This window comes from Cyrtonyx montezumae, unplaced genomic scaffold, assembly GCF_038088225.1.
Source record: "Cyrtonyx montezumae isolate F1298 unplaced genomic scaffold, pur_monq_1.0 scaffold_8, whole genome shotgun sequence".
Lineage (NCBI taxonomy): Eukaryota > Metazoa > Chordata > Aves > Galliformes > Odontophoridae > Cyrtonyx > Cyrtonyx montezumae.
In genome coordinates this window covers 20756779-20779445 of record NW_027072089.1, presented here as the reverse complement: position 1 = coordinate 20779445, position 22667 = coordinate 20756779, and the positions used below count along the sequence as shown (strand labels likewise).

Genomic DNA, 22667 nt, shown 5'->3' with positions numbered 1-22667 from the left:
TATGTAATTGCTGTTGGCATCCATTTAAGGGAATTCAAGTAAAAGTTCATCCATAAAATTATTTGCATTTCTCAGTCTGCTTGAACCTTGATCTGTTTTGGTATAATGTTCTGCAGTTGATAAAAATGCTTTGTGATCGGAGTCTGCTCCCAAAGGGGATTACACCACCTTCTGATTCAGAATTTCCTGCTGTTGCAATGCATGTTGTTTCACAGAAATGAGAAGTAACTCCCTGTCAGACACTCGTATTGAGGTTGTTGCCAGGGAGCAGTGTTAGTGCTGTCTTCTTTCCCAGCTGAAGTCAAGGCATTGTTTCTATTGTAAACTTGTTTCTCAATGAGTTTATGTACTTGATTTAAATAGTTCAGTTTGAAGTTGCACATCCCAGGAGAGTAAGTAGTTATCTTTCTAAAACCGATTTTTGCTCAAAATAAACAAACTGCATTGCAGCGACATTCAAGTTGGGAACACATGTTCATCCTTTTAACTGCAGTTACGTTTTCATTCAAAGTCTTTTCTACTCCTTTTTCTTTTTTTCCCTTAATTTTTTTTTTTTTTTTAGTATGTGGTGTTCTTTGAGATCTGTCCTCTGTGCATACATAGCAGAAAGGCTGCCCATGCTTCAAAAGCTCTCAAAGCATGGCTCATCCCAGTGCACATGCATGCATGTGGGTATCTGTGTGCCCTCCATCCATCCTAACAAGAAACTGAAAAGAGCGATGAGTAATTCAGTGATCACATCTGTTATGCTTTCATTTCAGAAAGATGTCTTCCTCATGGCTTTTCTTAGATTATCTGGTTTCAGCTACATTGCTATTATAGCAGAGACCAGCTACAGAGCAAGAACTTCTGCAGAGAAGTGTCTCAGAATAGTACTGTTTGCTGATTTTAACAAAGAGCCTGGGAGGACCACAATGCTACATTGCAGGAATACCTCCTGAGTAAATCTGAGGCTTCTGCTGCAGTCACAATTTGTCTTTGACCAGAAGAGGTTTTGGAAGAAGGACTGCTGCAGCCTGTCTGCCTGCTACCACTCTGGGCTGCAAAGCAAATACATGTTCAGGCTGTGTAACTGCAAAAGAGAGCTGAAACATCTGAGAAGGAAAGAGTAAGCTGCTCTTCAGATTTTGATTGCAAGAGTTTCCAGCATCTAAAGCATAACACTTCTATTTTTTTTTAATTATTATATATCTGTTTATAAACATATGATGCATTTTCTGAATGCAAAGGGTTTTGGAGCACCCTGATTGGACCCATGTCAATGTGATAAATGTGACTAGAAATATATCATGGCCCTTGCTAAATGCAAAGGGCCATACCTGAGTTTCTGTCTTGTTGGATTAAAAAATACAGTGATTTCTTTAACATGTGATGCTTTTATCTTGTAGTGCATTATTTGCTGTGCATTATTTTTGGTAACAAGTAAATACTTTTTACGATTTTCCTCTTGTAAGGAGGAAAGTAGTTAGTTCCTTGCAAGGTTAGCTGCACACACGGCACCTTGTCCTCTCACCATCCAGGAATAATAACACGAAAAACTGATCTCATTTTCTGTGCTACAGTGCTTGTCCTGCGATGAATGAAAGCTGAGGTGAAATGCCAGGTGATCCTTACTCCAAAGCTCTTTAGGGAGTGGAAGGTGGCAGAAAGAGCAAGTGTTGTTCACCAGTGAGATCTGATTGACATTAACAGACCAAGGAGCTGGAAGCATCCATTCACATGTGTCTAATTCTGGGTAGGACACAGCTGGGTGCTTCAAGGTCTCCTTCAGTTTTTTCTCTGTGCTCTTGTTTTTGTCCCATAGCATCATTTTACCACACTTCATGTGCTGTCTGCTCAGATTGAGAGTTCTTTTCCCTCCTTGACTTCCCCATTCCAGTCACAGATCCATCACCCTAGAATTCCAGGTCCAGTTAGAGAGCTGTCTAATTCCTGGTGTTGATGTGACACTGTTTGTCAATGTTTCAAATAGCTCAGATCTAAAAAGGGGTGTTTCTGGGGATGAGTATAATGCTATCATCTACTGTAGCCACAGAGCTCTCTTTTTCAAAAAAGCCATTTGGGACTTGCTGCCATGTAGTTTTTAATTTACAATAACCTTATGGCTAACAGAACTATAAAATACCTTGTCACTGTTGCAGTGCATAAGGGACTCAGTAATAAATTAGAGGTCCTCTGTGGTAGGAGCAATAGATAATAGCAATAAAACAACAACTTCTATCTGGAAATAACTTCAGTCCAAGTTCATATTTCTTACTTATGCAACCAAAAATTGGGTTCATCAAATTTCATACCTAAGGGCTTAAACAGTTCATAACTGAAATATGAAAGAATTTTTCCTCATTCTGCAGTATGGTAGCCTTGTATCTCTAGGAAATATGCACTTATGTTCAAGACAAAACCTTTCATTTAAACTTTCCTCACAGTGTATCTATTTGATTTAAGCAGTGGTTTGAAGCAGCAGAATGCATTTGGCTATCACAGATTTACGCTCTGTGACAGAGGACAACGTTTTAGTTTTATGTGAAATGTTTTTCTCCTCCTGCTTTGAACTAAGAAGTCAACTTTATGACAAAATCATTAAAATGCTTAAATGCTGAACTGACTTTTTTGATTTATCATTTTCATATAGATACATTTTCTCATAATTGCTCTTCCAGATTGTGTTGGTCAGTGGACATCTGGACAGCTGGGATGTTGGACAGGGAGCTATGGATGATGGTGGCGGAGCATTTATATCCTGGGAAGCATTATCACTCATTAAGGATCTGGGTAAATATTTAATTTTAAATATTATTAATGTATTATATGGCCAGAATGTTTTCTATGTTGTATAAACTGGATTTTCCATCTTATCCATTTCGCTGAGCAGAAATATTCATACTTAGTATAAATATTTTGCAAGTTTGTCTGTTAAATCTATTTCATCATAGGGGTCATCAAAAAGCATCAGTCAGTGATCTAGAAAGTGCTTTGCGCCTTCGTATCAGATAATGAAAGCCCAGTATAAGATACATTAATCTTCCCTATTAAAGAAGACGAAGCTTTATGAAGATGCATGAAAATCAGCTGATATTTTTCTTTGCCTTTTAAACAGCATTGACGTTGAGCACGTTCTTAAATCTTTCCCTGTCTTACACGTTGCTCTTCCTGTGGCTGTTCAGTTAATTTAATTTCCACACTCATGCCTTGTTCTTCGTAGATTCTCAAGACAAGTTAATCTATGCCTCTATCAAAAACATGCAACAATGACTGGATCCAGCAAACGGTTCTACTTTTGGTCTTTTTCTTTTCACCTGCATGTGAAGAGAGTCATCAATCCTGATCCAGAACTTCACTAAGATTTATATTTCAGTGTTCCTTTTCCTTGATTGTTCTTCCTAAATAAATTTATATCCTGCCTAGTCTTGTTCCACCAAATACCTTTAAATACAACTACGCTATCAAGATGGTGGGCTCTAAGATTTGCACTTTAGGGCTGATTTCCTGATATCTGCACTGCTTTTATTTTGCTGTGTGCTTGGGCTTTGCTTTGGGCTGTGACAACTTTCTTCCTTAGCAGAAAGTAATCCAGATCCAAGGGGGCGTGCGCTTGAGTCTCATCAATGCAAGGATATACTTCTGTCAAATTGTACTTCACCGTAGTGTCCTAGCAAATGAGTCCACAGTGGGCTCATATGTCATCAAATAACGTGACCCAGAGATCCTGCACACCATAATGTCATGCTGCAGTAGGTCTGTGTGATGCACAGTAACATTGTCTTTCCAGAGATCACTTCTTTGAACCTGCCTTGATCGTGAGCAGGGTGACAAGTTGACCAAGTTCTGGAATTTGATCTGTAGATGCTGGACGCTATTGAAGCTGAAGTTCCAGCATGCAGGCTGTCAAACAGGGACTTGCTGGTATCCCTCCTCCAAAATTTTTGCTCAACTGAAGTTGAGTGGAATAAACCACTATGCTATGAGCCTCTTCCAGTAGCACTATGGGTAAAATACCAGTGTGGAATTGCTCGGCCTACTGCCTCCTGGCTTGCATGTCCCCTCTGTGTGGGATATGAAGGTCCGAGTTGTTTTATTCATGAGTTTCTTCTAACTTATGGTAGAAGCAAGCTGCAGACAATGTGTTGTTGTAGAAGGGCATGACCTACGTGTGCCTGTGTGGGGTGTGTTGTGCAGGAGGTAGAGCGCAAGGTAAGATGAGCAAGTATGAGTGTATAAGCAAGAAATGGTTGTGCTGAGAAAATTATGTGTAATTCCTCACAGGCTGGAGGGTGAATGTGGCACAAATGCTGTAAAAGAGCTGAGGTCAGCTGTGTGACTTCAGCTCATGGTTACCATCTCCCAGACTGGGATCTACAGTCAGATACTGAAACCTGAAATGACCTAGACATTGACCTAATTGGCTGGAGTGAAAAACTCAAATTCATCTGTCTGTGTTCTCTTTACATATAGCCTCTCCCAGTTTAGCCTGGTATCCTGCTGTTCTTAGCCTGTCGTATGATTTCTGATCTCTGAAGTACAAATTCCAATCTTTTGCTTGATCTGTAGATTTTTTACTTCCATATGGGCTTTTGTCACTACACCCCTCAAAACTAGTTCAAAGCAGACTTCTTAGATTGTTGAGTTGATATCCAGGGATGCTTTTCCCCTTTTTCATCAGATGAAATCTTTTTTCCTCATAATTCCTTTTTTTCCAGAACTGTAACCTGTGGTCAATAGGAATGCTCTAAGTATTCATTAAAAAACAAAGTCAGCTGCTGTTCCTGCTCTTGGCTCTGGCAGAGTTTATATAAGAACCTAGCCTTTCCCGCTTCTAATCAGAAGAATTTGTGCACTTAAACAATCTCAGTGTTTCTTGAAGAGCTCTTTGTAGACAAGCTCAGTTATGTGATTAGCCACTCTCATGCTGTAATGATGAACATCAGACATCCTTGGGAAGGGGATTGCTGTTTATTTTACATTATTTGAACTCCTTATCTCTCCGTTTTCACAGCCTCATAATGACTGGAATATCAGTCTGTGTCTAAAAACAAAATGCATGTGTTTGAATTTTTGTTCTTTTAAAAGTGAACTAAAAAGGATTCTTCTACAGAAGAATCTAGACCTACTCTTTCATTTAGAGTTTTGTAACCTTTTTTTTTTTTTTTGATTCTTGGAAAATTGTCTATGCTTCCTCCCCCTCCAGGAAAAAAAAATTAGTTCTTGTATTTGCTGATTCTGTTCTATTCAGAACAAACTGTTTCCTGTCCCTTAAGGGCAACTTCACGGTGACATTGTATAATTCTTATTCTCTGTGTTTCCTTTCAGGCATGAATGAAATGCATCACTCACTGCTTGTTCAAATATTTGATTTCCTCTAGTAGTATAGCCTGTGTTTGCTGTACAACCTGTGGTGAAATGCTGTTTTCTCAGCAGAGAAATGTCCAAGCCTTCACTGATGCCCTCTGTTCTGGTTAGCTGTTGCACCGAGCTCTTTTACAGCAGTGTATTCCGGGAGCATACAACTGGGAAAAAACATCTGGGTCATCAAATCTAATCTGTATATTGCGATGTAGGATAGCATCTTTCATCTTCCACAGGAGGTGATGTTGTTTAGTGCAGATTTTATATCTCATAATGCCCATAAAATCTGACCAAAAAAAAGGACAGCAAAATGACAGATACGCAGGTTGTGTGAGAAGTTATTTAGTGAGTTTCATCTAAAACCAACTCCATAAACTGCATTTTCAGTATGCAGTAGTTTCAAGCATTGTATCTTGAACTGTGAAGGCTTGGTTTCATATCCTTTTGGACTCTGATAAATTTAGTTTCAGTCATTTGGCATGGGAATAAACCAACTAAACTCTCATGTCACAGTGCACATGTTGAGTTCTTCACTGTTTACTGGGAGTCTTAAAGTCATGGTGTACCGCGTAGCCATGAAAACGATGTCTGCATATTGCATAATGGATCTTACAAATATAGACACACCTTCTGAAAGCTGAAGTGAGCATTCTGAAATAACTTGTATAATGTGTAGTGAGTCTGTGTCTGCTACGGTCCATTTCTTTCCAGAGGAGTGAGATACTACTACACTATTAAATCAAGTTCTTTAGTGGTGATCTAATAGCGTTTCATCATAATATCAGGGTTACCTTTGGGGTGCCAGTGGACACAAGTTATGCTTGTTAATTAGAACTTGGTTAATTCCATGCATTACTTGGAGAATGATTGTAATTAAAACACTGTTCTGTACTTTCAAGCTAACCCCTCCCTGAACCATTCTGTAGCTTTTGGCATAGGATCAGATAAATTAGATTCATTGAAAAATCATTAAAATTGCAGTATAAATGGTTACATTTTAAATGGCATCGTTTTCATGCTCCAGTTAAAAGTATCTAATAGTTTTTACTTTATTTCTAAATATATCACGTACTTAATGTGTTAGGCTTTATATTTTCTGACTCCTCATTCTTGGCTTTTGTGTTTTCTCTTTATTTCAGCTGGCAGTTTCTCTGCTGTATTTATATATATTTTTTTCTTCCTGGTGTTTCTGTAGATTCCTTGGCACTGTAAGAATTAGCTCCAAGTTCGCTGTTAGAACAGTAACACAGTCTCAAGCAACTTCACACAGAGACTTCAACACTGGCTTTTTTGAGGGGAAAAAATGCAACACATTGGTTTTGGTGGTATTTTTTTTTTCATCTCACTTTTTAATTTCACACTGATGCTGTTTCATTGTGGGACAAAGGGAGGCAGCCTGGAGGCAGAAGACAAAGCATCTGGAGGTGAATTCTGTATCTTCCACACCCCGGTGATGAGAATGAATGCCACTGGTAGTTGCTTTTATCTCTCCTCCTTCCCCAGAGGAAAGACATAGACAGCAAATTCATAATAAATGCCTACTTGGATGGATTACAATTCAGTGAGGTGAATCTTGCTTCATGTGGCTATTCCATAGCTGCTCAGTGCAGAAACTGAACCCTGCATTTTCAGTTCTGTTTGTCTGCAGATTTACTCTAGAAAAAAAAAAGCTTTCAGCGGTGTATTGATCAATATCCTCTCTGCTCCGTACATATGCTGGTGTGTGCTCTTACCACTGCCAGCCTGTCTGAACTCACAAACATCCACCAAAAAGTGGCCATTCTGTCCAATGTTACCTGAACAGGTCTTTTCTCCAGCTAATGCAGAAGTTTAACCAAGCAAAAAGGAAAGAAAAATGCTTTTTTCCTTGCACTTCTGAAGCTCCTACGTGCCACTGGTCAGCAAGATCCCTGGTGGGCTACTTTCTGGTTAATTTGCCTAAAAAACAAAGAACTGGAGGCATTTCCACTAAAGTTGTTTACATGAAGAAAGATGAAAGTTTTGGCCAGTTTGTACTCTTTATTCCTTTTTCTTTACAGGTGCTGAGGCACCTTAGCTGAGTTGGCAAAATCCCTTTCTTTCAGTGGGCTGTGGCCATTATGGTTATCTGAGGACTTCTGATTCTTAAGAAAATGCTCTTCAATACCGTAGGCAGGGTTTGCAAGGCAGTAAGGTTGTGCTAATGTGCAGTTTGCCTGCAAGCTGTGTCATCTGCTGCCTTCCCCAGCCTCCCTCAGTCTGTAACCTTTTCATCAATTCTAACTAAATTTGATAGAGTTATAGAAATATTTACAATATGAAGTTCTGAAGCATTCTTTGCAAATGGATGAATGAGGAAAGATGGGTGAGCTCCTTTATGTTTCAACTGAGGGAAAGACAGGAAGAAGTTCTGCTTTTATCCTGTCTGTATGATAATAAATGCATGTTCAATCATCACACATCTAAGTTGGGAGTAAGCACCAGGGATACTTTCTTTTGGCTCTGTCTACAAGCTTTGTGGTGCAGTAGCAAATACTATTGTGGCAGTAGTGAGAGTACTGTTTGGGGTAATTTGGAGATAATGGGAAGGCAGTGGGGTATTCTTGGGAGGAACACCTGAAGGATTCCTGATTTTGAGCAGAAGTAATCCACAGGGTATTGCACGAGCTGTGATGCGATGTGAGGGTACTTGGAAGTTCTAGGAGAGACAGCACACAAGCAAATGTTTTCTGGAAGCTTCAAACCCATCCTATTTTCAGGCTGGACTTACGACTCTCCTATTTTACATTTGTTAGTTCATGTGCAAAAGGTGTCTTTGGAGATAGCGAATGCCATTTACCCCAGCATTTTGATGTTACAGCAGTTACTGCTCTGGTTTTGCCTAAATCATGTTTTCGTGTTCCTGTGCCACAGGAGGTTTGCAAAAGAATTTGCCCTTCCAAGTGAGGTGCAAGACTGATGGAACAACTATTTGTCAAAAGTGTCCATAAAATTACCCTTAACATTATCTTCTTGTCTTACTTTATCTTTACTTAGCCCCTGCAGGTTGGACTGGCTGCCTGTGGGACTCAGTGCTGCACTAGATCATTGCCTGTTTCTTTTTTGTGCTTCTCTCCCACCATTTAAAGCCTGCTGCCATAGTAGTCTTCCCCAGGATTAATACTTGCTGACAGTGTTTTTGAGCATGAAACAGGTAGTACGTACCCCGTGATCTTGGAGCTGTAGCATTGCATTCTCTTTGCTTCTAATCCAGCTGCATTCCTGCATCTCATGGCCTGGGTGGTTACTTCCCACCTGAGTCCACATGTGCCCTCCCAAAGGAACACATATGTGGAGCTCTGGCAAAGCCACCTTCTCCTCCAGCTCTAGAAACACAGGACTTTAATCCTTAAAGGGAGCTTGGCAAACTGAATAATGAGAATAACATTGAAAAGGCTTTAGGAGGTGATCATATGGCAGTGTCAGCTTTCCATGCATAACATTTTATGCCTTCTCACAGCAGTAGAGAGCCCACTGGAGTTAGTGATAAATTCAGTTTTGATTTATGATTTCCACTGCTTTCTTCTGAAAATATTCAGACGTGATTGTTAACTGCTATGTCTCTTTTTAATTGAAAAAGCTGGAGCCAAATTTCAGGGTTTTTTTTTCCATTTGAGAAGAGAAGCTGTTGGAGTCTTCTACTTGACATTACAACCTGGGTTATTTCCAGAGTCTCACCTCTGCTAACATAAGAAGAACGAAATAGTTGACAAGTCTTTTGTTCATGTCTCAGGTTTCTTTCAGGAACATTTATGCAGAAGCTCTTCAGAGATGGCTTTCTACCTTTGCATGGCTGTGTTTTGGTCTAACTTGTTAGTCAACTTATGGTATTCTCCCAAGTCCAGAGATGGATGTTTCCACCCTTTTCTGTCCAGCTTGTGTGTTTACCTGGTGTGTCTTCAGAAGAAAGCCACTGACTGTGCCAGATCACAAACTTACCCACTTATCCTTCCATTGTTGGGAACAGAAACATGTGACTTACTACTATCTGAGATCTTGCCTGTGTTGAAGAAGCTGGCATTGTTTTCAGGAAAGTCAGTTCCCCTCCAAAGAAAACTATGGTGATGATTGATGTTTCCTCATACAGAGTAAAAGTTTCCCCTTTCTTGCTGTTGTCACATGTGCACTGAGCTCATGTTCAGCCATGTCTACATGCCACATGAGACCACGAGTCTCCTGCTATGACAGTGCCTCCAAGTGCTTCTGGAAATCCTGGTTCTTCCATATAAAAAAAAATGTTATAAGGAGCTGCCAGAGATGTACATACTAGGAGTCAAGTAGGTGAACAGGGCACATTTTCTTCTTCCTAGAAACATAGGATAGATAGAATAGAGCAAGATGCACAATGCCATTGCTGCTGTAGCAATCTGATGAAGGAAGGGTTATTGTTGACAAAGTCTATTCCCAGCCATCACACCTTTTACATGGGTTCCTGACAATCCTAGACTGTCACCTGGGCACACATGAGAAAGGGAGAAATTTCTGGTCATAGATCCTATGCATACTTCTCCCTCTTCTTCCTTCTACCAGTGTTATGGGGAAATGGGATTTTCATGAGTCAACTTTCCTATGGGTGTATGCAGGGTTCTGGTACAACCAGATTTCTGTTTTTAGTATAAAAACACATAAAGTAAAGGAGTGTTTTTAAACTTATGCACATAAGAATTTCAGGGTGCAACCTGAATTACATTTTATGTAACTCATAAGGAATTGATTAGGCAATTTTTCCACCTTAAAACTTATTTTAAATTGAATATGTAATTCTCCTCTGAATTATATCCATAACTAATGTGACTCAGAAACCATAAGACAGATTTCTATTCTGTTCACAGTAGTCTTTGTATGAAGTTACATTTCTCAGTCCCAAATTCACTGGCTAATATATGAGAACGTAAGAGATATTTTATTAAAAAAGTATTGGAGTCATTCTTTTTCTGCTAGTTTAATTGAAGTCATATAACTGCAATTTTAACCTACTTTATAAAAATGTGGTTAAATGTGTTTCAGAATTTTCTGTAGCTGCAGTGATGTCGTTGTTACTGTCTCAGATATGTTGTGAAACATCATTAAATGACTGCTTTTATAGTAGACCTTTTTTTTTTTTATTAAATATCCCTGATAATATCTCCTTGTTCTTAGATTCTTTCCACTTTCCCAAAGCTGCATATTTTATTCTGACCTTCATATTTTGCAAATCTGCTAAATCTACTTAATATGAAATATATGTGTGTGCTGTTAATTTAAACCTTCATTGCAGTGTGGAACTGAATGCGTATTTGGCAAATACCAAAGTTTTCAACTTCAGTATTGAGCTGACATAGCTCAGTCATGGAGACTCACAAAGTTGTTAATTGAGCAGTAGACTTAGGCTTACTGCCCTCCTTAGCTGTGTTGCCCTGTGTCTTATGACTGCTGCTGCACTGCAAGCTTTAATTTACTGAGGAAATTCAAGTTAAAAAATGTGCTTTATTTATGAAAATATGGACCTGGTGACAGAAGCTATTATGATTTTTTTTCCACCGAATTTGCAACCCAGCCAGCATGGTGAAATACTGAAATCCTTTCTGGATGAAGTCAGAGGCATCTTGTCTTTGCTGTCAAGATTTTTAGGGTGTATGTTTTCCATATGGTGAAATGAGTTATGGTTGCTGCATGTTCTGAGTTGTCAGCTCTGAGGACAACATAGATGCCGTAACAGATCTGGGTTGCAGTCAGTGCAAACAGAGGGACAGCAGAAGCAGAAGGCAGAGCCACAACTTGTAAAAGGTCAGATCAAATCTAATGCTTGTAATGTCAGAGGGAGTGAGGGAGAGGGGCCTGCGTTGCCTTTTCCACTCTGCAAGAATTTTATGAGGTCTCTGAATGCCCTTCAGGAAGGAGGTTTTTCCTGAAGGAAAATAAGGTGGACTTTCAGTGAGGACTTCGTGACACCAACACTGCAAAATTGCAAGCGAAGTAGAGCATTTCCCAGGGCTCCTGTTGATGCTGTCCCTGTGCTGTGTGGGCACCTCAGCAGCACCTGCTGCAGCCCAAAGCATGGGGCCCTGCACTTTGGTTCCTTCTTCTCTTCATCTCCCCAGTTAAAAGGCTTAATGTATGTTAGTTTTAGTTACTAGACTTGCAAATCATTCACAGCTTTCCCCTCTAGTCTTGTAAGTACAGCTCCTTCCTTGACATTTCCTCTTGGATATTCCATCGCTTTCTAAAAATAAATCTACCTCAAACTTCTCATGTTTCCAATTTCCAGTCTTCTGTAAAACTTGCCTTCCTAGTCTGTCATAAGCTCATCAGCCTGTTCTCTTTTAAAAAGAAAAATTTACGTGGGTTAATCTCAGCTGTAGTCAGTGCCACTTGCCTGCCCCTCCATCCATCAAACCTCCTTCCGGATAGAACCCAGTCCTTCCTAAACCAAGACTTGCTTCCTACCTGCTTACCTCAGCCCTTTCTATTTCTATGTGCCTTTTTTCAGATGCCTGTCTAAAAATCTCCCATTCTGTGACTGAGGCTGGCGTGTCCTCTTCCCACCCAAAGCACTCCACTGGAGGAGCCCTTCTCTGGCATCAGCTGTGGTTGGGGGGCAGGCCCTCACCTATGGCACTGCTCACTTGACTTGGCTCAGTTTTCCTTTCCCAATTTCCAGCATCTGTCCTGCCCGTTTTCTGTCTTTTTCTTCTTGCAGTTCCATGTCTCTTCTCCAGCTGACCGTGTGAGACAGCCTGGCTTTCTCTGAGGCCCTGGATGACTCTTTTTTATTTATTTTTTAAAGCCATAGATCTTTCTGACTGTCTGATTAATTCACTTCTTAGTATCCTATACAACCAACACCTTGTCTTCAGCACTACAAGCAAAACCTGTGAATGGAACAAAGGAATATCAAGTAGATTACATTACATAAAACAAAGGCAGATTCTCAGTCACAAACCTGCTACTCTGCTCTTCTTTGAGGTTCTCCAGAGAATTTCAACTATATCATAGCCATGGTTTAAGTAATACTGTCATTTTTTTAAGATGTACTTTGTCTTCTCAAAGCTTTTAACTTCATTAGATCATTGTTCTTCACTCAATTTTGAAGCAATAAACATTTCTTAATGCAAGGTCTTAGGAGATAGACTCTTTTCAGCACAAACAGTAAGATTAGGTTTCTCTGAATCATAGGGGATTGTCTTTCTACTAGCAGAACAAAAGCACAAATCCTGCCATTTTACAATGAAGAGTTCTTCATCTTCAGAAGAAAAAGTATGGACATCCAAAATAAATGGCATTATTACTTTCATTTTATAAAAGCTGTAAGCTCAACGGCTGTATGATTTGCTTGTAGGTGATACCAGTGTCTTGGTTTGCAGTGAAAAAACTTTTTACATAAAGATGGAATACTTACTGTATTTTTAAGAGATGAGCAGTGTCAGAATAACATGATGACTCTAAGAATTCTGACTAGCCTCCATAAACTCTTCTTAGAAAATACTGTATCTTTGTATTTAACCCTCCCCATTAGTAAAAATGTATGTTTATAAAGTGAAAAAATCTAGTAAGTATTTACCAAAGGAAATTCAGAACTTACATTGTTGATTCTCATTTTGATAAAAAATGGCACAATTCAGAGCACCTTTTTATTTATTTATTTTTACTACCAGGATGTATGTTTCAGTTTTGCTGTATGGGAATCTATCAGTTCTGAGCAAGATATGTAGGATTTAAAATGCAGATTTTATGTAGCACCCTGTTAAGTACCCTGTCACAAGTAGGTCATCCACAGATGTAAGAACCTATGTGGATTTAATAAACACTACAATATGTGGAAAATACCTATTTTCTATTTCAAATTAATATAAAATGTGTATATATGTATGCATATATGTGTATACTTTTCCATGTTATATGCTGGGGGTTACCTGTTATGTAAATTATGAAATAAGAGCTTTTGGCATAGTACTTCATTGTAGCTGATGGTTGAAATCAGGATTAATAGTTAATACCTTTAGGACAATTACTAATCTTCTTTTTCTCAAGCATTTGATATTTTGGCTAACCTAGACTTGCTGCTGACTTCTTCAAGTCTGAGCACTTTAGGGTAATTTAAAAGAAACAGAACATCTAATCACTGACAGCTACATCAAGGTATGACTGAACTGGTCAGAGTAGTCATGAAGTACAACACTGGAGACAGCAAGAGGGCTATCAGCCACTCCAGCACCAAGAAGGTAAAGTACAGACATGTCTTGGTGTACGTATTACACATGCCCTCAGTCACTGATGGACTATGTCAGTGTTTTTGTTTCATCTTTTAATTTAGGAGACTAGGTGCCCTATAGTATTTATTTTACTTGGGATAATGCACTCAAATGCACCTTTGTGCTAAACTATGGCTATCTTTCCAGTCAAGGTTAAAGTGGATGGTAAAAAAAGATACATTTTTTTTAAGATTGAAAATGGAAAGATTTCTAAACTAATCTGTAGCTGAATGAATATCTATAGATATTTTGGCTTTGGTTTAAGGTATGTGAATTTAAAAAGAACTTTTATTTATGTACCCGCTGTCACCTTTTGAATGTTGTCTTCTTGTAAAACTCCTGCTATTCATTTTACTGGGATACTGCAGTAGGATGGAAGCTGTGGGATTTCAGTGCTTTTGAGTAGGTGCTGAGCTCTGCAACTTTCACTTGAGTTTATTTCAGATCTGAGTGACCCAGGGAGGGAACCGTAGGACCATTGCATTGATGCAGAATATAATTATAACCTGCTGCATTTTCCAAAATGATGCATGTATTTAAGTACTCTGGAACTCTCTTCTGATGTTGTTTTAGACTATGTCTCATTTCAAAAAGGAAAGAAACAGTGTTTTATGTATGAAACAGTTGTCCTTCATTTTAAAATTTGCTTCATGCCTTTCTACATGATACACTTAGCACAGGAAGTAGTTTTCTGATCCAAGTGGTATTTTATCATGTCTTTTCAGTATGCATTTGGGCTGTGAACTGGAAGACTTCTGATTTTGTGATGGTATTTTCCTGCTTAGGAACAGTAGTTTTTAAGAAGCTAGCCAAAATAGTTAGGCTTTATTAAAAACAACAACAACAACAAAAGATTGTAGCTTAAGTATAATACATCATACTTTTAATAAAGGCATGCATTCAGAATATTCTTGGTAATTTTATTTGTGAATATTGAATTTATTTGATGTACTTTGGTCAGAGTAGCTGTGTTGTTAATAAAAGGTAGCTACATACTTATCACTTTTAGATAATGAGGAAATGAAAGTTTCCTCTTTATACTTTGTATGTAAAATGAATGTGTCCAGAGGTTATGGTCTGTTTTTTTAATTTATTTTTGGTGTTGTTTTTTGTTTATTTTTTTTTTCTTTTAAGCTTGCTCATGTTGTACACAGTGAATCTCTTCACAGAGATGGCTGAGCCCTGAGGTTGGAAGAGCTATTATACTGCCACCAGGAGTAGCTCAGCAGGACTTTTTCCCCCTCACTGCTATGGAAAGGTGCAGTGACAGGCTAAGGAGAGTATGTGAGCCAAGACCTCCTCAAGGTTTAGCAGAGCACAAGCAGCCAAAATTACAGCAGCAGTGGCAGACTCAAACTGCTTTATTTTTGGACTAGCAGCTCTTGATCTTTCATGACCCATGATCTTCCTGGGAGCAGGCAGGAGATGCTGCTTTTCTGTCTCAAGCATCTCCTGCCCGAGCTGCTTTCACAGCTGTGGGGTGATGGGCTGGAGATGAGACTTGAGTATGTTGCAGTTTGTGATATGACAAACATAACCATTCACTGGCTGTGTAAGCTGTGAATGAATTACCACCTTCTGTAACCAAACCGCTGACAAGTCTGAGGTTGTTTTGTGTCTGCAAACTTTCTAACATCAACACAATTACTATTTTAGCATCTTAATTTTTCCTTATTGGCCATCTGGCTTCTTTGAAATGTGAAGTCACAGTAATGATGTAGGAGGAGAGCGGGAAATCTGCTGGGTTTTGGGGATGTGTTTTGGGGGGGGGCGGTGCGGAGGGATGTTTATAAAGTAACGAGAGCTGATGACCTTACTGTTTACAGTCAGCAGATTGACATTTAGAAAATACACTTTTTAATCCCCAAATTCCATTCTCTGTCTTTTTTTTTTTTTTTTAAATAATGAGCAATCCAAGCTGTTTCTTTTTCAGATTTTGAATGTTTCTTTTACACTCTGTCTTCAATTATTAGAATTCCTAATGTAATCGGTAGAGATAAACCTTCAGCTGATTTTCATTGGATTGAGAGAAAAAAAATAACAAAGATCAGGTCTATTTGTAAGTGTCATCCATTTCAACTAAGAAAGCACATTTTCACAGCGATACTGATATTATTTCTTCTCAACACAGATGTGTAGGAAGTCATTTACACTTTATTGTTTATTATTTCTCCTATCTGGCTTCTCTTTGGTTTTGGTTTTGTGTTTTGTTTATGTATGTCACTTTTAAACATTTTTGAGGGGGTTATTTTTGCTGAAACAGAATTAGCTTTTTACACTGTACAGAGAGCACTGCTTATTTTTGATCTTCTTGTTCTTCTGTGCTTTCGGTTTTGAGGTCTCATATGCATTCATTTATGAATACAATCAATAAATAAAAAAAGGACAGTGATGTCTGTTCAATTCTGCCATGGCAGAAACAGTTTCGAAATGTGTCTGTGAACGTCTTTCTTACTGAGCCATCACTGCAAAATACTAAATGGCCCTGTGTTTGCCTTGCTTTGCATACATTCAGCAGCCAATTGTGTTTCACATTCCAGAGTACAGATTGCTTGTCATTTGTCTGACAAAAAGCAAAATAATGTTGTAGTGCCTCTCAGTTTTAGAAAAGGGGAAACATCCAGTAACTTGTATCCAGTTAATTAACCTTGATGAAAAATGGCGGCCCTCGTGAAAATTTGATTTGGATCTGCTGAAAGCATACATACATTATTTACTGCAGACCTCCAGAAAGAATATAATATCAGAAATTTATCAACATAGTTATTTTATGTTATTTTATGTTATGTTTTGCAGAGACCCACAGTGTTTTCCACAAATGTGCTTTTTCTATGCTACTACAGGAGCAGCAGCACAACAAACTGCCCCTTTCTCTCCAGTCCTTCCTCCAAATAAGCAAAGAGTAGTCTGGTAAACAAGACTCACACTAGAAGTAGTTTGTGTTTGGTGAAGGTTGAGATAATTGAATGGAAACAGTCTTTTCTGGCATTTCACAATGGAGACTAATGCAAAACATGTTCAGATAGATGAATATGAAGATGATGAATACTAACACCAACAGTAGTAGAGATAACATTTCAGTGTACGTTCTAGGTCTTCGTCCAAAAAGAACTCTGCGTTTGGTGCTGTGGACGGGAGAAGAGCAAGGAGGAATAGGTGCTGAGCAGTACTACCAGTTACACAAGGTAAATAGTGTTTTCAGATTATCTGCTTGACAGCACTTTTCTCAATAGCTTTGTGATATACTCATTATTTTTGTCAGAATGTTCTGCTTCATATCTAACTGAGAATAGTGGTTCTAGTTCTGCCTGAAAGAATGTTTTGTCTTCTATCGTAAATGTAAACTTCATTTTGTTTTTAACATAAAGTGATGTGATCATATACAAACTTGTTCCACTTGACCTAACATACTCTATCATAAAACTGCTTTGAAGCAGATGTTCCACGAGGATATCTGCCATAGCTTCCAAACATACTAGCTTTCTGAAAATATCTGAGGATTGGTTCACACGTGTTGGGAATATAAACAATTTTTGTTTGGCTTATGTATTTCTGCTCCATGGCATTTTCTTATAATATTTTACAATGTAAAACAAGAAAAAAAATCATTTATTTTATTGGTGTCTGCTCAAGATATGCTCTGTGCCAATTATTGTGTGAACTGGAATATTGTAAATGCTTGACTTCTATTGATGCAATCTCTGTGACTTGTTGTCAGGATAAAAGTACTGTCCATTTTCACAACTGTTTCACCTGTCAACAGCTACTTTTTCAAAGTACAGCATGGGATAAATGGCAGCAGCATAAAACTATTTTGGAGATAGGTCTTCAGGATATGTTTATTGTTTTTCATTTCCCAGGAAGTTTATGCTTATCTGTATAACTAAAGTTAAGTAGATGTCTTTTATTCTTTTCTGTAACTTATTAGTATTTACTCTCAACAGTGGTTAGTATATCTGGGTTCTGCAGAGAAGGACCTAAGAGTTCTGGTAGACAGCAGGTTCACCATGAATCAACAGTGTGCCCTTGTTAACAAGAAGGCCAATCATTTATTAAGATACATCAAGAGGAGAGTGGCCGGCTGGTCAAGGAAAGTGATGCTCCCAATATACTCTTCTCTGCTGAGGCTGCATCTGGAGCACTGTGGCCAGTTCTGGTCTCCCCAGTTCAAGTAAGATGGGGATGTTCTAGAGCGAGGCCAGTGGAAGGCCACAAAAATGGTGAGTGACATGGAATATCTCCTGTATGAGGAAAGGCTGAGAGACCTGGGACTGTTCAACCTGGAGAAGAGAAGGCTGAGAGGGGATCTCATACCTCTTTATAAATATCAAAAATGTATGAATCATGTTGATGGGGGCGGAATCTTTTTGGTGATGTGCAACAGTAGAACAAGGGTCAACAGGTAGAAACTAGAACACTGGAATTTCCATAAGAACACAAGGAAGAACTTCTTTACTTTGAGGGAGAGGGAGGGAACAGGCTTTCCAGAGAGATTGTGGACTTTTCTTCTCTGGAGGTGCTCAAAGCACACCTCGATGCTTTCTTGGGAAACCTACTGTAGGGAAACCTGCTCAGCAGGGAATTTTACTTCATGATCTCTAGAGGTCCCTTCCAACCTCTCCAATTCTGTGATTCTGTAAAGACAAGAGGAATAAGAATGTGTATTGGAAGTCTCCTGCTGTACAACAGTACGCAAGCAGACTTAAAAGAAAGTAATGAATTCTTAAGAGGATGCTTTTAGTGGTAAAAAGCCTAACAGAATAAGTACATGGAAACTTCACTTTGAATCAGCTTCATTGCAATGAATAAAATTAAATCAACTTGCATCGGCAACAGAGTGGTCAGAGATAGCACTGTGATACCACCACTAAGATGTGTTTTAAACTACCCATACATAATGTAGTCCTCCTTATACCTATGCATTATAGAGGAAGCCCAGCTCTGTAGTTTGGAAGAGGAATTTAAGAGCTTGCTTTCTCAGGTTCAGAGAGGAGGCAGATTGCAGTTTAGTGTGCATTAAGGACCCTGGATTTACTCACAGATGCACTGATTTTCAGCAGGATTAAACTGGCATGAAATAATATTCTGGAATACATCCCAAGGGAAAGAGCTGCTTCTCATTTACAGAAGTGCATTTCAGAAGAGCTGGAAAGGACAGAGCAAACATTTTGTGCCTGATGCCTGCTGCTCATGGGAAGTGTATCACCTCTGAGGATTTTGGAAAGAGCAGCCATTTCCATATTGGAAAATCTGCTTTATCCTATGGTTTTAGAACTGTCACAACACATGAAATACACACTTCTCATCTTTTTTGAAAGATAGCATTTCACTATATTCTGTAGGATTTACATTCAGAAGTAATATAAAAAAGTGGGTTTAAGGATCAAATGTGAAAACATAAAGCAGATTTGGGTGTTGTTTGAAAGATAATGGATTAAACTGAAAAAGTTGTCTCAAGTTTTGCTGTGCTGATGTGATTCCATCTGGATGTTGTGCTCTGCAAAGAAAGTACAGTCTATCTTATCATGAATTTGTAATTTATATGGAGAATTTAAGCAGAAACAACATCCGTCTGTTGTTTGTTGTTCTTGTTTCCCCCCTGCCATGTGATCTGGCAGAATTATAAATTGATACAACAACAGGACATCACATTACTCATAATAACAAAATTAAGTGAATTTATACTGTACATTACATTTAGTGTGAAAAATATCTTAACCTTTTAACGATTCACTTGTGCAAATTTCTGGCAATTAGAGTAGTATGGCGCAAAACATTGATTCTTGATATTAATGAGTACAACTTAAGAGCATTATTTAAAGATGCCTTGTTAAATGAAAGATGGTCTGTATGACTCATCTGCATAGCTGGCCTTATTATGACTTCAGTTTGCTACAAACAAGTAGAAATATGAATGCTGTAATTCAGCACAGACGGACATGGATTTCCTTGACATTCTAAATTACACTCTCATGTAAGTGGAAATGTGGCAGGAGAGAAGAAATGAGGACAGTATAGTACTAGACAACTACTGATACTCTTCCTTTTATAACCTATTTGTTTTTTCTTTCAATTTAATTTCTGTTCTTTCTTCCTCATCTGTCATTGTAGGTTGTCACCCGTGTATCGGGAATAAATTAATGCAGAAATAACAGATAACAGCAACATAGTGATTTTAGTATGGTGCAGGATAATTAACTCATATTCCTACATAATGGCATTATTTGTATCACACTCAGGTATTTCTTCAGAGCCCAGTGTTGGAGTGTCTGTTTGCTAAAACTGGTCACAGGGTATATTGACTGTTCAGAGATTTATTGGAAAGTAGGAGCTGCCATACTGGGCTCACCAAAGCTCAGTCTAACCTTGTCTCCTTCTTCTGGCAGCATTCAGTAAATAGATGCTAAGGAAAAGTATATTTATCCAATACTGTTAGAGTAAGCTCAATCACACAGATTACTAACGCAACCATTTTCTCATTTTATGAAACATTTTTCTGGAGAGAATCTCACAGTCCTCATACCTTTGTATGATTTTTCCAAGATATCTCCAAGAGCAGAGAGCCAAATTCTGTCCAACAGTGTCAGAGCTTCCATTAGTGCAGGGTGCCCACTGCCCACCAGTACATCTCAGAGTAATTTGACCTTGAGGTAGAAGCCCCCCCGGGGGAATCAGCAGCATCTTTACTCCCAAAGAAAATACAGATTTGCAGTGTAAGTACGGCATACAATCTCCCAGCAGTGCAAAAACATTTTTAATTAGAATGCACAAAGATACTTGGTCAATTGTAATTTTTTTTAATAATTATTTAATAATTCCAATGGAATAATTGGAGGCATTAATGTGTTAAGATTTTGTTTCAAATAGTACTAGAGAAACCATTGCTAAAGCATTTCTGCGTGTTTTTATTGCTATCTTAACAATGTTTAGAATGCTTACCTGAATTTCTGGTGTACATGCCATACACTGCTTGAACATTTTAAGAAAGATTTGATTTTCTGGAAAGTATTAATCATCAGTGTTTTTCTATGGCTTCCTTTTTGTGTTTATTACCTAGAAGATTTGATACTTTCCCCAAACCAAATTTAAATAAAAACAGGATTTTCTGAAATGCTGATATCTTGTTGTTGATTTAAGTACTCTTTATTGATGCTCACATGAGGTTTCTGCTGTAGTTTACTAGTGAGTTACATTTTCCAAGAAGCAAATACCCCCAGAAATTCTTGTCACTTTCAGGTGAAATGATTCTTCCCCAGAAAACAGTGTCATCTCAGAACTGAAGTTTTCAGATAACACGTGTCCCAGGGTGCCAAGTACTCTGGTGAAATGTGAGAGATGGATTTATGTGTGATTGAACCAAATACATCCAGAACTTAAAGGTGGGCTTTTTTTTGTCCCTGCAAGAGACGATGACCATTTGACTATCAACTATTTTCAGGAAATATTCTCTGTAATCAAAAGTTAAAACTTCTGCTTTTTGTTTTGACCACTGCTGTCTTCTTGTTCCCTTGTTCTCTCTCTTTGACTTTCATCTCTTGTCTAGCCTTCAAAAGGCGTGTGAGGCTTTCTGGTGTAAGACTAGCATTTTATGTTGAGTTCACGCAGGAAGTAGCAGAATGGGTTCTTGGATATGCAGCCTCCTGTAGGCACCACAACACAACTTACTCATTAACACCATCCGCTCCTCGTGCAGAAGTCTGATGCCATTCTTATTTGTTTGGGTTGAAATGGGACAAACAAAAAACAAAAAAACAAACAACTTGCTGCTTTTCAGAATTTCCTGTCCAGCTTTGCTGCTGATCTTTTCTCTAGATATTTCTTTTTATGCTGAATGTGGGATGAGTTCAGCAAATTAACAATAAGCATGCTGTTTTTTTCTGTTCTGTTTGTTTAGATTTGTGCAATACAATGCATAAAAAGCAAGAAGAATTTAAAGAACAGAAACAAGAAACTGAGTAGAAAATTAATATGTTTAGTTATGGATATAGGGTTATTTCAGCAAAGGGGAAAATACAGCTCTACAGGATGCAGAAGGATAACAATGAAGAGGTAGTCTCTGAAGCTTGTGGTCACAAAACCTGCTTGCGTTTTGAGTGCTTATTTTGGCAGTTCCTTGACCTCCATGTCATTCTGTTGTCAACTTTGATTTAGGTAAATAACCTTATGTGGTGATTTCTATTTAGGAGATCAGGATGGTAGCGCTGTTTTAAAATTCTGCTGTGAACCATTAATTTGAGAAACAGAAGAAATTATTTAAAAAGGGTTTAAAACTACCAAAAGAAAATAATTGCGCTGCCTTCCCCAGAATTACATCTAACAACGAGTAGCATACTTGATTATATTCACCACAGGAAAGCTAATATAATTGATCAGTTATAATTACCACTAGTTCTAGGTCAGCAGGATTTGATAATTCTTGATATAGAATTGTCATGGTCGTGAAATCTGAAATGAAAATCAGATTTTGCTACAACACAGCAAAAGAGTTGATTCCCTTCCCTGCCAGAAGCAGGAAGGGACACACAATCAGTCATGGCAGTATGTCTCTTGGATGTCTGATCTTGGTTCCATCTGGGCAGATTTCATTTGTGTCTGATGTTAAGAGAACTTTTTTGACTTTGTATCTTTTATTGTGCTTATTTCCCTCAAATGAGTAGCAGAGCTGTCATCTGAAACTTATAAGCTGGTGGAATGTCTGCCTGTGCTGCCCAGAAGGAAACATCAGGTTCCCTGTGTAACTTCAGATACACAAAATGAACAGCAGGCCAATAGATGAAGCCTGTAGACTCTTAGTGTTTATTTATCTCCACCAGTATTGGTTCTTCTGCCTTAAAAAATGATTTTGCTCATCATAGGATAGTTTAAACCTCATGAGAACAATAACTTAGTAACGAAGTGTATGTAACAGCTATGTTTAAAGTGTTTGTACTTAGAAACAAGCATGTACATGCATGCGTGTATACGCGCATACATCCATACCTGCATACTAAAGTCTATCTTTAAACTCCAGCTGCAAAGATATCCGAAGTATGTAAGGGAATGGCCTCCAAGTACATAATGGAGGTATCCTTTCTC

At 38.4% G+C, this 22667-nt stretch overlaps 1 protein-coding gene across 2 annotated transcripts in view; it reads left to right on the top strand.

Annotated features, from left to right (window-relative positions):
• The window catches only part of CPQ (carboxypeptidase Q), a 159177-nt gene that overhangs the window by 97948 nt on the left and 38562 nt on the right, over positions 1-22667 (top strand). For both annotated transcript variants that reach the window (XM_065751691.1, XM_065751690.1), the window contains exons 5-6: positions 2661-2772; positions 16686-16777. In XM_065751691.1, the coding sequence (XP_065607763.1) occupies positions 2661-2772; positions 16686-16777 (204 nt within the window). The remainder of the gene's footprint in view (positions 1-2660; positions 2773-16685; positions 16778-22667) is intronic.